The 18,275-nt window shown below is 41.4% G+C and overlaps 1 protein-coding gene across 1 annotated transcript; it reads left to right on the forward strand.

Annotated features, from left to right (window-relative positions):
• The first annotated feature begins 1,846 nt into the window (after positions 1-1,846).
• LYPD6B (LY6/PLAUR domain containing 6B) lies at positions 1,847-15,324 on the forward strand. Its single transcript, XM_079710786.1, has 4 exons — positions 1,847-1,995; positions 5,019-5,117; positions 8,870-9,000; positions 14,589-15,324. The coding sequence occupies exons 1-4, from the start codon at positions 1,881-1,883 to the stop codon at positions 14,751-14,753; spliced, it is 510 nt and encodes a 169-aa protein (XP_079566912.1). The 5' UTR covers positions 1,847-1,880; the 3' UTR covers positions 14,754-15,324.
• The last annotated feature ends 2,951 nt before the right edge of the window (positions 15,325-18,275 follow it).

The following is an 18,275-nucleotide window of genomic DNA, read 5'->3' on the forward strand; positions in this document are numbered from 1 at the left end:
TCTAGCGGGTACTGTAGCCAGGCCACGGTAGAGTAGAAAACAAGCCGCCTACAGCGGAGATCTTGAGAAAAGCCGAGGTTTGTAAAGTTGACCAGGAGACACCCTAAGGGTGTCTTGGGATCTGGTTTGGATTGAGAGGTTCCCATGGCTTCCAGTCTGTCCCTGAGTGAATGGAGAAGGAGAGAGGCATCCCTAGTCTCAGTCTCCAGTCACGGCGGGTCGGAGAGCAGTCAGGCAATTGGGACGTCTCCACAATCACCCGAGGCTCGGGGAACGGACGGAGGAGTCCCTGACGCGGCCACGGTTTAGGAACAGGGAGTCCGGTGGGTAGGGACTCTGGGGGCCAAAGGGAACGGAAAAAGGGGACTTACCCCATATTCTGCCGGATTGGGTGAGTGAGCGGAGGATCCCCGGTCGTCTCCTGGGGAGGGAGGGGTGGCCTGTAAGGTAATCCGCAGGGCTCGGTGCCCCCTCCCGGTTTCGGCACCAAATGTAAGGCCTGGCCGTAAAGGATGGCACCGTGAAACAGAGCTTTAAATGAGCTTTATTTGGGAGTGCTCCCAGGTGAGATTCGCTGGTCCGAAGGGCAGGGCCAGAGAAGTCGCGCCCGGTTGAGGGCTTGGGTGGGGTTTATAGGGGGTAGAAAGGAAAGGGTGGGGCAGATCATTCTTGGTGTAGATTAGTCCTCATTTGGCGGTTTTCTTCGGGTGCTGTGGCAATATCGGACACCAGTTGCATCAGTTGTAGGACCGTTAGTTCCGCCCCTCTCAAGAGCGGGAAGGCTGAAAGTCCCTGGGCTGATGCAACCGGTGAATTTGTTTGCATCACCTGCCTCGGGCCAGCTGACCTTACAGTCAGGCCACTAATAAATAGCAGAGCTAGCACCTGAACCAAAGTCTCTGGACTCCAAGTTACTTACTTTTTCTGCTGGCCCACACCTCCCCCTTCTCAAAGAGAACCTGTTGGTGGTGATGTTCCAGGTTTCGAACCTCTCTCCTGAAGATTTCCTTACTAGCAGGTCTGCTGCTAGAGGGTGGAACCTGTGGGGCTTAAGATGGAACATCTTACTCAGTGCTGTGTGCACAGCTGTTGTTTCACTGGGTTTTGGCCCTGCAGGCTTTAAGTGGCTGAAAGTGATGAGCAGTATCTGTGGGCCAGGACTAACACTATATGTATGGTTTTCAAACAACTGTTATTCTGTTTCCTTGAGAACCACCCGGCTGCTTCTCCTTGCACCCGATGTGACGGAAACAGGTGGGGACGGCATTTCACGGTTACCCTTATTTCTCTTCTCAGTGTCTGTGTGTTCTGGGATCCAGCAGAGACTTTGTTTCTCAAACTGGTTGCCCTTTTACTCAGTGTCCTTCCTACTGCTCCAACTTTTATTGTTTCTTCCAAGTTTTGAAAGAGTTGCAAAATTCATCAACCATAGGTATTTAACTCAGGGGATAGAATTTCAGACAGGTGGTTCTGTAACTTCAGCTGAGCATGCCTCTGAACCTATCTGTGGTTGTTCAAAGATCAGGTGGTTCAGCACGAAGTAAACCAGCCCACTGAGGCAGCAGTGGAACGGGGCGCAGCCAGGCCAGGACTGCTGCTTGATCTCCAGGAACCCAGGCCACTGGGCGTCCTGCAGAGTGCAGAGGCCTGCCCAGTAAAAGGCAGCAATTGCTTAACTTTCATCTGATGGGGAAGAATGCAGTTTACTCACAGGTGCTGGCCCTACAGAACAAGTAGATTGTTGTATATATTTGAATAATCAAGCTTTCCAAACAGAAGCAAAACGTACTCCTAGTGATGTATAAAATGCAAATAAACTCAACCAGTCTCTTTTCCCTGTAGGTATATGAGTTTTGGACTTCTCCACACCCAGGGTCAGAATGCTGCTCCTCTGTCATGCCCTCACTGTAGCTGTGGTCCAGACCTTTATCTTCTCAGAAAACCGGGCATTTGCCAAGAACATCAACTTCTATAACGTGCGGCCCCCTCTTGACCGTAAGTAGTGGGTGTCACCATCACTGGTGGTGGGGGGCTCCTGTTTCCCTATGGCAACTGTGCCTTTTCTGGAGCGTTTGGTTTATACCCAGCATAAATCAGAAAGGCTTCACTACTGCCATGAGTAAGGGCAACACATGGTGACAGAAATTTTCTCAATTTCTTTAAAATGGTTTGGCTTCCTGCTGAAGTCTCAAAAGGGTTCTTGTTTAAAATAATCTTCTGAACACTGTCCATAAGAATGGCTCCGCGGGAGAAATTCAATGTTCTTTGTTGATCTCTTCCTTGGAGAAGGATATTGACTGTAGGAAGCTTCTGCGTAAATTATATATACTTTCAAATGGCCATTAACAATTTTGAAAACAGATTAGCATGTTTGAAATTTGGAGGGGAATACTACTTAGATTTTCATTAATATTACACACAGTCACTATATATACATACATATATATATATATATTTAGTAATTCCAAGAATCTATTCTAAGGTTATTAGCCATTTGAAGAGGAAAATGCATTTAAAAAGACTTTTAATGAAGTATTAACATATATATAATCTCACCTCCTTTCTCTCCAGACAAGTAAAACTTCTCTGATATACTTTACAGAGAATTTGTTATAGATAAAAATTGTTTCATGGAAATGTGAATACCAGTGGTTCCCACATCTGTAAGAGTATCAGAATCGCAATAAAAGCGTTTAAAACTACATATTCCGGGGTCCCTTCTCCCGAGATTCAGTAGTCAGGAGGGTGGTATGCAGAATATTTTTTTTTCCCTTTTCCCCCTCTTCTTTTTAAAAAAGTTCTCCTGATGCTGTTGATACACAGCCAGGTTTGGGAACCACTGTCTTTATACTCCTAAAGGAGGAGTACTCATACTCCATACTCCTGTATGATTACCATTCTGCACTTTGTGTTTTGTTTTTAAGGACATTCAGTCATTAGTAGGTGTATGTGTACGCACGTATATACTACACAACCATATACATATACACATGAATAACAGCCCACACACATCTTGAACTATCATTTATTACAAATTTCTAAATTGATAGTGATCATATACTGATAGTGATCATATACTGATAGCTTAATGGCATAGCATAGATATAGTTTTCATAAAATCTACATTATTGACAAATTTTAACCTTTTATAGGAAAAAATTATTAAAGAGAAAAAAGTAATATTTCATTACTATAGAAAATTCCAAAGAGACAGGAAATGTGTAGAAGAAAATAAAATTTATTCATAATCCCAAGATTCAGAGTGAGCTCTTCTTTACATTTTTGAATACAGCTGACCCTTGAACAACACGGGTTTGAACTGCCTGGGTCCACTTACATGTGGATTTTTTTCCCCATCGTCCATACTCTAGTACCACATGGTCTGCAGAGGGCCATATTCAGGGCCAACTATAAATTACATGAGGATTTTCAACTGCATGGCGGCTTGGCGCCCCTGACCCCCACATTGTTCAAGGGTCAACTGTGTTTCCTTCCACTGTTCTTACTCTGTATGTGTATTTAACTTCGTGACAGAGATCACACAAATTTAATTTTGCAGTAGCTTTTATTCATTTATGTTGTGTTTTGAATATTTTTCCATGACTTTGAAAGTATTTTAATGTCTTACATTAAAAATGTTTTTACTCACATAGCTGGCTATGTGAGTAAACTATTTCCCCATGCTTTATACTGGCCCCCCACAAGTGCACGCACACACACACACTCTCACAGGCAAGCTAAATGTTAACACTTCATTGAAAATCTTTTTAAATGCAGTTTCCTCTTCAATTGGCTAATGACTTTAGAATAGATGCTTGGAATTACTAAATCAAAAAGGTTGTGCCAGTTTATACGTTAACTTTTTACCCACCGGCATTGAGTTTTAGTATTTTTTAAACTGTGCTGAATTAATAGGTGAAAATGGATTTCATTATTTATTAACTTACCTAATTCACTTTTATGCATAGGCAAAACTGAAATGTATTGCAAGAACTAATTTCATGTCCTCTGAACTTTAGCTTTTGATATTTTGCTCTTGTTTTATGCACTGCTTTCTAATTATCATCCCAACTTAGGGATGGTTTGGGTTACCTTGATCTGTATCTGTTTCATTCTCCAAAAATAGGAAAACTGAAAGTTTCATACAGGGCTTTAGAGAAATGTCACATTTATTCTACTTTTGACTTCTCACCCAACAAGATACAAGGCAGGAAAAAGAAAGCATAAAGACAAAAAGAACATACTAGTTGTTCTCAATCCAGACTGCCGGCAGCTCATAATTCCTCCTTTCAGTAACACTCTTGCCTGAGTACAAGGGCCTGAGAATTACTATCATCCTTCTGTTAAATGTTACATTCCTGAAAGAGGTCTAATGTTGGGATAACTGACATATATCAAATGCAATTACTTGTTTGAAGTTAAATGTAGCTGTAATGCAAGTACATATGGATGGAAACCAACCTGGTTTGATGTGCCAGGGATTCTACTAGATATTTTTCTTGCAACCTGCTGTTTAATCTTTATCTCTGCAAGTCATGGGGATCTTCACTGTCACTATTATTGTAAATATTATTATTTCTTAGAGGTTAAAAAATCATACAACTAATTAGTGAGAAGCGCAGAATTCAAGCTTAGGTTAATGTGACTCCAGTTATTTTCAGGGCTGATACTATATCAAAGTATTGGTCCCAATATTGCCACCATCTTTGCCTGTCCACTCAACCCTCACTTATCCCCAAGTTACAATAGAACAATACCATGGATATTTCAAAGTGGCTCATAGAATCATTTGCATTACTCTGTAGTAGATATTCATAGATGAAATATTGAAAGAAAAGGGAATAAAGAAAATTCCCCAAAGTGTGGCGGTTAAGCCCAGCTCCATAGAAACAGAAATTGTAAGGATAATGACTTGTAACTTTAATTTGATCTAGTAAAAGTTGCTAATTTTATGCCATATTTGATGTTTGAAAAAAATTTTTAACCATACTGCTTCCCTTTGCATTTTTTTTTTAAAGCGACACCATTTCCAAACAGCTTCAAGTGTTTTACCTGTGAAAATGCAGGGGATAATTATAACTGCAATCGATGGGCGGAAGACAAATGGTGCCCACAAAGTAAGTGTGCTGAGTTTGGAATTCTTTGGTGATCAGACCTCATTTAGATCTCTCTTAACTTGCCCTGAGCAGAGGCATCTTATGTGATGAGATTAGCAAACCAGCAGGCTGATGATGTTCTATAGAAATCAGAGATTTTTTTGACGAGACTATCCAGACATCAGACTACTCTGAGAGTACATGGAAACTGATGCCTCAATTTGTAGTTGTATGTGCTTTGAGGAAGAATTTCTTAATTAATATTTACCAGGGAGAACAAATAGACCACAATGTTGACTAGGGCATTCTAAGAATGTCAGAAATGCTTGATGATACCGCTAGAAAAGTCCTACTTACTGGCTAAAGCAAAGGAAGGTTTTTGTACTCTTGAGATACACTGATGCTTGAGAAACTCATTAATTTATTCAACAAACATTTGAGCATCTTTTTAGTTTGTTTAGTTCCCTGGTAGAGCCCCAGTGCCTAGACCATATTAGGCGCTCAGTAAATATTGACAGAATGAAGGGATGCCTTTGACTAGGTAGTCAGGAAATCTTCTCTGAGGAATATACATTTGAACTGAGAACCAAATGACCAAAACAAGTCAGCTGCGTGGACATCTGCAGGAAGAGCATGCCAGGAAGAGGGAACAGCAAATGCAAAGGCAAGATTTGGCTTCCTCTGTGAACAGGAAGAAGGCTGGCTGGTGAGGCATAGTAGGAGATGGAGAAAGGATCTGATCAAGATTTAAGGACTGGGATGTGCAGCATCTTATTTGTTCTGATAAGAAGTTTGGATTTCATTGTAAATGTGATGGGAAGGGAGTAGGGTGTTTAAGCCATGGAGTACAAGATGCTAGGTGTGTTCTAAAATATTGCTCTGGCTGCTGAGTGCAGAATGGATGGTTGAGCACAAGAGAAGAAGGGGACACGAAATGGGGTCTTTAATTGTTTTGGGGCAGGAGAAGATGATGACTTGGACTAATGTGGCAGGAATGTAGGGGGCAAGAATGATTTAATAATACATATAAACTTGGAGGTAAAGCAGACAGGATGTGCTGATGGATGATTTGTAATTGAAAAACTCTACTTAGAACTATAAGGCGATCAGGCTATTTGGATTATAGGATGCACTGTTTTTTAGGTTTTCAGATGTATAAGGCCAACAAAAACAAACTCTTCCAGACTTAGAGATTACCAGTTTTGGTCTACTATTACCTTGAATCCTTTGGAAATTTCTATATCACATTATGGCAGTGGAATAGCCTTACCTCTTCCAGATGATGCCAAAGTGTGGAACCAAGAAATAGTATACACTGGAGACCTCTACTAGGCCTGAGAATCTTATGCTGTAAATTAGCACGATGGCTGTGACATTTACATGGACAGTATTTTTCATTATTTCTTTCCAAGAATACTTATCAAAATATTTTTTTCTTGAGGTTATTTTACAGTTCTGAAGAGTGGTTGACTGAATTGTGCTTGTGAGTGCATGTATGCTTTTGGGGATTTGTTTCTACATTTTTCACAAACAATTTCAATGTTTCTGAGGTTGGCGGATGCCTCTCTTTAACTAGCTTGTGTCAGAGGGTGAGTATCATTCTTTAACCATTTGCTTTAAATTCTCCCAAGAACTGGATGGGAAGGGGTCAGAACAGTGGTCGATTGGGGCATTGATGTCCAGCCTCTTTATGGACACTGGCGGCACTTTTCTTATCCTCATCTTTATGGCTGGCATCATTCTTTTGAATTTTACCAAATGCTGTTCCTACTTCGTCTGTGCACGTTCCAATTTGTCTCTCATTAATCGAAGCCACTTTTAATGGGAACATGCATGGAAACTTCCGGGTTTTAGAATTTCATCTCTGTTGAAACATGGGAGCAAAAGAGGGACGCTGCAGCTTTTCGCCAAGAAAATGTCAGGGAGGGGAGAGCCAAGCTCTTCCCCCATCCACCTGAAAGCCTGACTCATACAGAGATGGACTTGGAATGCCCCCTGCATTCCAGCGTGCGTAACAGTACATTCTTGATTGTACACCAGCCAAGCCCCAAAGATACTAACCATATGGAATTCTGAGGCTGTAATTGCTTACTTTTCACCTTGTCATTATTGAGGGGGGTGATAGTCAACCATTTCTTGGGGCACACAGGCCTGTGGCTATTGCTCTTTGTCATCTCAGGTTTCCTTTTCACTTTATAGCTCTGCTTCTGTGGTCTGCCAGGGTTGTTAAAAGAGGTCCTCTAGGTAACAGGATATGACAAGAATGACATTTCTTATTTTATTTACCCCGGCTTTTACTCTGACTTTGTAGGGCTGCTTTAGCATGTGTGACAGTCTCTAGGAACACAGGCAGCTACCAGTTTTCAATTCTTCTTTGTCTGGAGTACAAATGGGAATGCCTTTCAGAACAGGTACTGGTTCCCTGTCCTTCAGAGTCCCAGTCAGCTGCCCTTGTAGAGCGCTCTGCTCACGCCCAGTTCAATGCTGAGTGTACTAAGAGGCACGATAGGGTGCTGGTGAAGAGCACACACCCTGGAAAACTGCCTACGTCAGAGTCTTACCTTCCACCACTTTCTACCTATGTGACTGTAAGCCTCAGTTTTTTTTCTCTGTGAAATGAGGATGTTAATATGACTTATCTTAAGGCCTACTGTGAGGATTGAATGAGTGAATACATGTTAGAAGAGTGCCTGGTTGGTGGTACGCACTTAATGGGCATTTTGCTGTTGTTAACATTACGTAGAGCTTACAACAGCCCTGTCAAACACCCATGCGCTTAAAATTTTACTGAAACGAACATGAGCTCAAAGGCTCTCACATGGCTTCTTCACTTGTGACAGAGGCAGTTCCCTAAGCCCCGTCTTCTCAACTCTCGCGTTTTCCTGCTCCTTGCCCCCACTTGTAGGGCATTGCTGCCGTAGTCCCTTCTCAATAAACTAAGAAGCATTGCCTTGGCCTGAGATAACTAAAGAGTAAGAGGCGCAGAACTAAAGTAGAATGTCCTAGGTTAGTGATTGAAATCACTTAATGGTTAAAGGTATAAGGGGTAATCTGTGTGGAAATGAACTAGCCCTGCAGAGTGGGAGGGGGCAGAGAAGGTTAAGAGTTAACTAAAGAGGAGGAGAAAAGCTTGAAATACTTTGGGGAAAAGTCAAACACACTGGGAGGATTAGAGCCCGGAGAAGAATTAGGTGAGTAAGCAAGGTGCTCTTGGTGTGTAATTTGAGGCACCTGCTTCTCAGTCCAGGCTGCCACATGGCCTATTAGTATATATAGAAACATATGTGGAATAATGCAACAAGTGCTATGACCCACTGCATTTTACATTTATAGTTTTCATTTTATTTTAGAGTTATAGAACATGTGCTTCAGAGGGAGAAACACAGACATATTGACACTTTCTTAGGAAATGAGCAGCCCTATTTTTTTGGAGTTATACTCCTTTATTGGAGTATAATTGTTTCACAATACTGTGTTAGTTTCTGTTGTACAACAAAGTGAATCAGCTATATGCATACATGTCCCCTACTTCTTGGACCTATGGTTTTGATGAAAAGCTTGTCCAAGTTTTTCTCAGCTTTACCTGGCACCAAAGAATAAGTGCCCATTTATATTCATTTTAAAAATAGACATGTGCTTCAGAAGCTAATGCCTGTTCAGCAATGCCGCCTAGAAACGTAAGGATCATCCTGAATGTTAGTCATTTCTGAAGTGACTGTTGAAAGTTAGTTTTTTACATTGCAAAAAAATATAAGTTGCTTTTTTCTGCCTAGATACACAGTACTGTTTGACAGTACATCACTTTACCAGTCATGGAAGGAGTACATCCATCACCAAAAAGTGTGCCTCCACAAGTGAATGTCATCTTGTTGGCTGCCACCACAGCCGAGATTCTGAACACACGGTAAGGAGCGTGTGTGTGTGTAAAGTTATTGTCCTGTGGTTTCTTGATGGTGATGGCTGGTTGTATATAAAGAGGCAGGAAGGATAAATAATGTCAGACATATGTATACTTTGAGAGACTCCCTTACACTAATACAGTGGAGATGAAAGAAGGCTTTCTGTCCATCAAACAATAATATTACTAAAAACAAATGATAATTCTCAGATTCCAGAGCTAGACCTTGGACGAGTTGTCTGAAGTCAACTCTGGAAGCCCCAAAAGCAAACAATCCATGCACGAGAGGATGACCAACACTATAGAGCCCAGCTTACATATTTTGTTTATGGCTAGAAATCACCAAGAGCACTGCACCGAGAAGGTGGAAAGAGGAAAATGGTGGCGAACTTTTACAAAAGAAACCTTGTCTCATTTACTGCCTCTGCTTAGACGAGGAGGTGAGAATCTGAGAGGTTAACCCCAGCTTATTAAAATGAGCAACAGATACATTTTAGATGAATCTATCTCTTTAGTTTTCTCATTCTACCATTCTAAATGAGCATTTTACTCTTTTACATGCCTGGAATCTTGAAATAGTTGAGAAAAAATTACTTGAAGGTATGTTAATTTCATGAGATCTTAGAATTCAATTTAGCCTATACATAAAGAAAATGGTCCTGACACCAGTGGCTTTTGTAAAAAATTTAGTTTAGTATGGTTGATTTAAAGTGTTGTGTTAATTTCTGCTGTACACCAAAATGACTCAGTTATATATTCTTCTTCATATTCTTTTCCATTATGGTTTATCACAGGATATTGAATATAGTTCCCTGTGCTATGCAGTAGGACCTTGTTGGTTATCCATCCTATATGTAACAGTTTGCATCTGCTGACCCCAAACTCCCAATCCTTCCCTCCCCCACCCCTCTCCCCCTTGGCAACCACAAGTCGGTTCTCTATGTCTGTGAGTCTGTTTCATAGACAAGTTCAGTTGCTGACACCACTGGCTTTTAGCTCCAGCTACAAAGGAGAATCTGCTGGGGAGCTTTTGTGGGCTTTGGTGGTGGGTGGGCATCCCAGACCAATTGAAGCAACTTCAGAGTGAGATCCTGGGCCTCAGGAATTTCTAAGTTCCCCTAGGTGATTTTGATGTGCAGCCAGGATTGAGAACCACTGAGGTAGATACTTTATCTTACCTGGCCATCCTGGAAGCCATGTGATATACTTTATCCTGAAAGCCTCTGTGAATGTCCAGGTTTATCAGGTTGAGGCGTTGTATCCGATATCATGACAGGGAGTGCTTCCCTTGAGAACACCTTGTGCTGTGAGGGAGCATGCCCCTGTAAAGATATGAATCAGTGTTAGTACAGACAACAGAGTGATAATTATCCCCTAACAAGTAGTACTGAGAAAGAAAATCAATGACCAATCCAAAAGGTTCCTAGCTTTTATTTTTGTTTCAGTGTTTCTGCTTACAAACCTTCAGAAGAGTTGTTGACTCAGTTAAGCAATCTTATTCAGTTTGCCTTTCTCTTGCTTATGCTTGTGTTGATGCAGGTAAATCACACTTAAAATGAAAAGACTCTCAAGATGGTTTTTACTTTGAGGTAAGTGGGGGGAAGGGTGCCCAAGGGCCTGGATGACTCCCAGACTAAAAGCCAACTCAGTTCTGTCCTCAGAGAGGTTTTAACCTCCTAAATGTTTGCACTTCAGTTACTGTCTCACTGCAACCACTTAAGAGACGCCCAGCCAGGCCCTTCCTGAATTCCCACCTCAAAGAAACGTTTCCACTTAGAAAAATTACAGTATGAAAACTTGGAGAAAAGATGGCAGAGTAGAAGGACATGAGCTCATCTTCCCTTATGAAACACCAAAATCACAGCTAACTGAACAACCATCCACAAGAAAAACGCTGAAACCTACCAAAAAAGATATCCTACATCGAAAAGAGCCACCAGGAGATGGTAGAAGGGGTGCAACTGTGATAAAATCAAATCCCATACCGGCCCAGTGGGCAACCCACAAACTGGAAAATAATTCTGTCACAGAAGTTCACCCACAGGAGTGAAAGTTCTGAGCCCCACATCAAGCCCCCCAGCCTGGGGGTCTGGCAATGGGAGGAGGAGCCCCCAGAGAATCTGGCTTTGAAGGCCACTGGGGTTTGTCACAGGAATTCCACAGGACTGGAGGGAACGAACTCCACTCTTAGAGGGCACACACAGGGTCTTGTGTGACTAGGACCCAGGGAGAAAAGCAGGGACCTCATAAGAGTCTGGGCCAGACCTACCTACTGGTATTGGAGGGTCTCCTGTGAAGGCGGGATATGGCTCACTGCAGGGACAAAGACACTGGCAGTGGTAGTTCTGGGAAGTTCTCATTGGCAGGAGCCCGCCATTTTCCCACCACGACCCGGCCCCGCCCAACAGCCTGTAGGCTCCTGTGCTGGGACACCTCAGGCCAAACAACCAATGGGGTGGGAACACAGCCCCACCCATCAAGAGACAGGCTGCTTAAAGTCTTCCTGAGCACACAGCTACCAGCTAAATATACCTCCTGACACAGCCCTGCCCACCAGTGGGCAGGAACCAGTCCCTCCCACCAAAAAGCCTGCTTAAGCCCCTGGACCAACCTCCTTTGATATACACAGATCCATCAGTGTGGTACACCACATCAACAAATTGAAGAATAAAAATCATATGATCATCTCAATAGATGCAGAAAAAGCTTTTGACAAAATTCACCACCCATTTATGATAAAAACTCTCCAGAAAGTGGGCATAGAGGGAACCAACCTAATCAAGGCCATATATGACAAACCCACAGCAAACATTATTCTCAATGGTGAAAAACTGAAAGCATTTCCTCTAAGATCAGGAACAAGACAAGGATGTCCACTCTTGCCACTTCTACTCAACATAGTTTTGGATGTCCCAGCCATGGCAACCAGAGAAGAAAAAGGAATCCAAATTGAAAAAGAAGTAAAACTGTTACTGTTTGCAGATGACATGATACTATAAATAGAAAACCCTAAAGATGCTACCGGAAAACAACCAGAGCTCATCAATGAATTTGGTAAAGTTGTGGGATACAGAAATCTCTTGCATTTCTATATGCTAACAATGAAAGATCAGAAAGAGAAATCAAAGAAATAATCCCAATTACCACTGCATCAAAAAGAACAAAATACCTAGGAATAAACCTACCTGAGGAGGCAAAAGACCTGTACTCAGAAAACTATAAGACACTGATGAAAGAAATCAAAGGTGACACAAACAAATGGAGAGATATACCATATTCTTGAAATGGAAGAATCAATGTTGTCAAAATGACTATATTACCCAAAGCAATCTAGAGATGCAATGCAATCTCTATCAAATTACCAGTGGCATTTTTCACAGAACTAAAACAAAAAGTTTTAAAATTTGTATGGAGACACAAAGACCCCAAATAGCCAAAGCAATCCTGAGAAAGAAAAACTGAGTTGGAGGAATCAGGCTCCCTGACTTCAGACTGTACCACTTACAAAGAGCTACAGTAACCGAAACAGTCTGGTACTGGCACAAAAACAGAAATATAGATCCATGGAACAGGATAGAAAGCCCAGAGATAAACCCACACACCTATGGTCAATTAATCTAAGACAAACAAGGCAAGACTATACAATGGAGAAAAGACAGTCTCTTCAATAAATGGTGCTGGGAAAACTGGACAGCTACATGTAAAAGAATGAAGTTAGACACTCCCTAACACCATACACAAAAATAAACTCAAAATGGATTAAAGACCTAAATGTAAGGCCTGATACTCTAAAACTCTTAGAGGAAAACAGGCAGAACACTCTGGCATAAATCACAGCAATATCTTTTTTGATCCGTCTCCTAGAATAATGGAAATAAAACAAGCAAACAAAACAAAAAAGGACCTAATTAAACTCAAGAGCTTTTGTACAGCAAAGAAAACCATAAACAAAATGAAAAGACAACCCACAGGATGGGAGAAAATATTTGCAAATGAAGCAACCAACAAGGGGTTAATCTTCAAAATATACAAGCAGCTCATGCAGCTCAATATCAAAAAAACAAACAACCCAATCCGAAAATGGGCAGAAGGCCTAAATAGACATTTCTCCAAAGAAGACATACAGATGGCCTAGAGGCACATGAAAAGGCTCAACACCACTAATTATTAGAGAAATGCAAATCAAAACTATAATGAGATATCACCTCACACCAGTTAGAATGGCCATCATCAAAAAGTCTACAAACAATAAATGCTGGAGAGGGTGTGGAGAAAAGAGGAACCTCCTACACTGTTGGTGGGAATGTAAATTGATACAGCCACTATGAAGAACAGTATGGAGGTTCCTTAAAAAACTAAAAATAAAACTACCGTATGACCCAGCAGTCCCACTCCTGGGCATATAACCATGGTTTGAAAGGATACATGCACCCCAGTGTTCACTGCAGCACTGTTTACAATAGGCAAGACATGGAAGTAACCTAAATGTCCATTGAGAGATGAATGGATAAAGAAGATGTGGTACATATATACAAGGGAGTATTACTCAGCCATTAAAAAGAATGAAATAATGCCATTTGCAGCAACATGGATGACCTGGAGATTGTCTTTCTCTTTCTGACTCAGTATGATAAATATATGATATCACTTATATGCTGAATCTTAAAAAAAAAAGATGATACAAATGAACTTATTTACAAAACAGAAACAGACTCACAGACTTTGAAAACAAACTATGGTTACCAAAGGGGAAAGGTGGGGGAGAGGGATAAATTGGGAGTTTGGGGTTGATATTTACACACAACTATATTTTAAATAGATAACCAGCAAGGACCTACTGTATAGCACAGGGAACTCTCCTCAATATTCTGCAATAACTTATATGGGAAAAGAATTTGAAAAAGAATAGATACATGTCTAACTGTTCAGGTGCTGGACACCTGAAACTAACACATCAACTATACTCCAATATAAAATAAAAATATTTTTAAAGAAAACTTACCTATTACCTATTCTTCAGAAATATCCTTAATGGCTACATAATATTAAAATATGTGTTTGTACTATAATTTGTTTATCTAATTCCTTATTAAAAATACTAGGCAGCTTTTAATATTTCTCTATTCTAAAAAAAGCCCCACATAATCTTTGTGATTTTGGTGCATATTACTGGATTGATTTATATAAATAATCTTGAAGCTCTTGATAAAGATTGCCAAACTACTCCCCAGAAAAACTGAAGCAATTATATTCTCAGTAGCAGTGTTTGAGAATATCAAAATTACTATACCATGTCATGGACCCAGGCTCATGTACATTTTGGAAATCTTTGTCAATTTGATAGGAAAAAGGTATATTTTCAAATTCATAATTTTTATGAAGTCTCAAACATTTAAAAAATAAGAGAATTTTTCTCTTGTATGCCATTATATTTTAGAAAATTTTTAAATTGAAAAATTTATATACTCATAAAAGATAAAAAAAATAATTGTGTCCTCAGAGCTGAAGAAGGCTTTTGTTTTTCTTCATTTGACCCTTCCCTCTTCTTCCCTTTATTCACTTGCTCTTTCCTTCTCCTCTTCCTTTGGTAACAGGAGTGTAGGTCTTGCTGTGAAGGGATGATCTGCAATGTAGAGTTACCCACCAACCACACTAATGCGGTCTTTGCTGTGATGCATGCTCAGAGGACGTCTGGCAGCCGTGCCCCTGCGCTCCACCTACCAGTGCTGGCCTGGGCCTTCGTGCTGTTGTTGATGTGATACCACCATTCCTGGGAGAGGCAGAGACCAGGCCTCTAAAGCACAAGCCAACAGCTGTGTAAACAGTGAACTTTGGAGTGAAGACCGATCTTGCACTTGGTGAAGAATGCTCACTGGACCGCAAAGCAGAAGCCAGTTAGTTGTTGCTTAGCTAAAATGCTCCTGCACGAGGCCACTGAGGAAGGGGACTTGGCAGGGACTGAGGGATTATGTGGAGTTTATATTTCTTGATCGAAGGGGCTGCATTTTGTCACTTCTGCAAGGAGAGTATTGCCAGCATCTACTATGGGCAGGTTCAGTAGCCTGTATTGTCCCCACCTGACCAGGCCTGGAGCAGAAAGGACTCCTCGACCTGATCAACTCCTTCAGGGGCTGCTGGATCAGACCCTCTCTTTTCCATGATTAGCTCAGAGCATCTCTATGAAATATAACCCTTCCCCAATAAGAAAGCAATTTCCCCGCCAACGGTGTAGTCAATGAGAAGGGCAACTACAAGAAGAAAACTTCCAGTGGAACTAATATGAAACCCATTTGCTATTGTGGGGGGAAATAAAACTTTTAAATTATACAATGTAAAATGCATGCTTATGTGTTTCTTGGCTGATGTGGAGACCTCAGATGAAACATTAACCAGTGTCATAAGGGAGGCCAGTTGAAGTTATGTGTTCATGCACCACAGGTGATATATTCTAGCTTAAAGTATAAAATTCTATGCCATTGTGACTTACTTAGTTTTTTCTTTTGGGTGAAGGACCCTTCTTAGGATGCTAAATGCAAAATTAGTGAATTGAGAAGGTGAGGAAACCTCCCTGGTCAAGGAGGATGATACCTTATCATGTGATGGACCCTCAGAAGTAGCAGCTTAAAGACAGAGAAACTGGCACCAGTGTCCCTCTCCCAGTCAACTTGTCTCTGAATGTCAGGGCCACTAAGAGAACCTTTCTGAACACATGCTAAAATGTTTGGTCCCCTTGTCCTCTCTTTCCTTCTTATAACACAGTCCCAGAATTTCAATGAACAACTTCTGTTTCTAGGATCCTAATTTCCTGCCTTTAAACTTTGGGGTGACCTTTAAACACTCTGCCCTTGTATGTATAGTCGGGAGTTAATGAAGTGTTTGGTTTTTTTTAATTGAGCATCTACCATTAGAATACTGAGTGCTCCATAGAATCCACTAATGATGCTGTCCTTGCCAAGCGGGCTCATCTGTGATGGGGGTTGGCAAACTATGGGCCATGGGACAGATACATCTCACTGCTCTCAGTCTGCTGTAACAAATAGGCTGTTGACCAGGTGGCTTCAACTAAAACATGTAATCCTCACAGTTCTGGAGGCTGGGAAATGCAAGATCAAGGTGCCAGCAGATCTTCTGTCTGGCGAGAGCCCTCTTCCAGGTTTGCAGACTGTGGTTTTCTCATATCTTCTCAGGGCAGAGTGCAGAGAGTGAGCATAAGGGTACTAAGCGCGTTCATGAGGCTCCACTTGCATGACCTAGCCATCTCCCAGAGGCCCCACATCCAGATACCGTCACATCTGCGATTTAGGCTCCAACACATGAATTTGGGGGAGACAGATGCTCACTCTATAGCAACTATCTATTTCTGTGAACACGGTTTTATTGGAACACAGCCGTGCCTATTCGTTTACGTATTGTCTACAAGCTTCTTTCCTGCTACACTGAGGATGAGTAGATGCAGCAAAGAGCATCTGGCCTACGAAATCTAAAAGATTTACTATTTTGCCTTCTACAGGAAAAGTGTGCCGACCCCTAGCCTCTGAAATGGCAGAAGTGCATTGGGAGAAAGCCACTTGCTTTACAGGGACTGTGGTGCTCACGGGGGTTCCTCAGCCTCTGCAGTGGTTTTTGCCAGATCACTTTCCTTAGATGCATCCATGAATTCTTCTTCTTTGTTTTGATTGTTTCTTCCACTCCTTTGATTCAGTCTCTCAGTAGTTACATGCTGTTGTAAGGTGCCAAGCCGTCTGTTTCTTCTCATCCTTGACACACTGGGAGAGTCTCATCTTGAGGCTCTTTAGCTTCCAGTACAACAGGGAGGAAGCAGACATCGTTACCTCCCTGTCTCTGGCTGAACCCCAGACTCACCTGGAAGCATCCGTTTTGAAGCCTGATGTAGATTTATCCTGCCTTTTACTCAGCACCTTGAAGTATTTGAGTTTTTATCGCTTATGCTTGTTTGAAATTAATTATATGTGGCTTCAGTTGGAACATTTTAATAGCATCTTTGGTGGGTGTATTTTTATTCGTCTGTGTAGTTGACGAATTGTCTGGTTAAAAAACCATTAGCAGCCAGTATTTTTTTCTGATTTTATTTCTGCTTTCTAGATTAATGATCTTTCCTTTTTTTTCTTTCCTGAGGAAACATCTTAATTTTCTCTTCTTCACCCCACACATTTTGTTTTCATGGATTGCCCTCCTTACCTTATCACCGCTCCACTGAGCATTTAAGATAGGGCTGTGCTGAGCAAAAGAGAGAACACACAGAGGAAACAAACTCCTGAAAAGGCAGCTGAGTGAGTAGGGGTGCCAGATTCACAAATATTTAAGAGCATGGGATGCCTCATTAAATTGGAATTTCAGATAAACAACAATTTTTTAGTATAAGTTATTCACGAACTCATAAGTGTGGCTCATCTAACGCAATGTTTTCAAGTCCCTGTAATCAGAATCTTCCGGGTAACTTCAAAACAGTACAAATTCCCAGGGCATCCTGGAGACATTGACTCAGTAGATCTGGGATGGAGCCCAAGCCTAACCCCAATAATTAAATGTTAAAGAAAAAGCTGCCAGATGATTATGATGCTCAGCCAGGTGTGTTACCCTTGACCTGAGAGGTTTATTCCTTTTTCTGAAGCCCAGTCTTTGGCCACATAATAGAAGTGCTAATGAATAATAAATATGCTCACAAGTAACCTGGGTTGGAGCTGTGGTTCTCATTGTGGTCTCCGGACCAGCAGTGTCAGCATCACCTGGGAACTTGTTAGAAATGCAAATGCTCAGCCTCCATTCCAGGCCCATTGAATCAGAAATTCTGAGGGTTCAATCTGTGTTTTAATAAGGTTTCCAGGTGCTTCTGATGCACACGCAAGTTCAAGAACCACTGGACCAGAGAAGTGCTTCCTAAATGTCTTCTGTAAATGGGTCCTTGGTGGCTGCATGAAAATCACTCAGGGAACTTATATTTAAAAAAAAAAGAAAAGAAAAGAAAATCAGACTCCCAGGCCCCAAATCCAGAAAGTCAGATTCTTTTTGTTGGGGCTGAGTCAGAAAATCTGTATTTTTATAAATTCCTCAAGTGATTCTGATAGATAGCCATTTTGGGAGCCACTAAACTAGAGAATGAGAAATGGGGGTGACTTACTGATCAGAAGGCCCAAACTTTTAACACCTGACCTTGAAAGCCCTCTGCATTATAAATGGACTCTGTGTGATGTCTCCAATGTAATTGTTTTAAAACTAGAATCCAAAAATCTAATCAGAGTCCATTGCATGGATTTTTTTAG

This window comes from Hyperoodon ampullatus (assembly GCF_949752795.1).
Source record: "Hyperoodon ampullatus genome assembly, chromosome: 8".
Classification (NCBI taxonomy): domain Eukaryota; kingdom Metazoa; phylum Chordata; class Mammalia; order Artiodactyla; family Ziphiidae; genus Hyperoodon; species Hyperoodon ampullatus.

Excerpts from the sequence above, each read along its gene's own strand:
- LYPD6B (XM_079710786.1), top strand. The coding sequence starts at position 1,881 with ATGCTGCTCCTCTGTCATGCCCTCACTGTAGCTGTGGTCCAGACCTTT. Across the intron at positions 1,996-5,018 it reads CGTGCGGCCCCCTCTTGACC|CGACACCATTTCCAAACAGC; the intron begins GTAAGTAGTGGG and ends TTTTTTTTAAAG. Across the intron at positions 5,118-8,869 it reads AGACAAATGGTGCCCACAAA|ATACACAGTACTGTTTGACA; the intron begins GTAAGTGTGCTG and ends TTTTCTGCCTAG.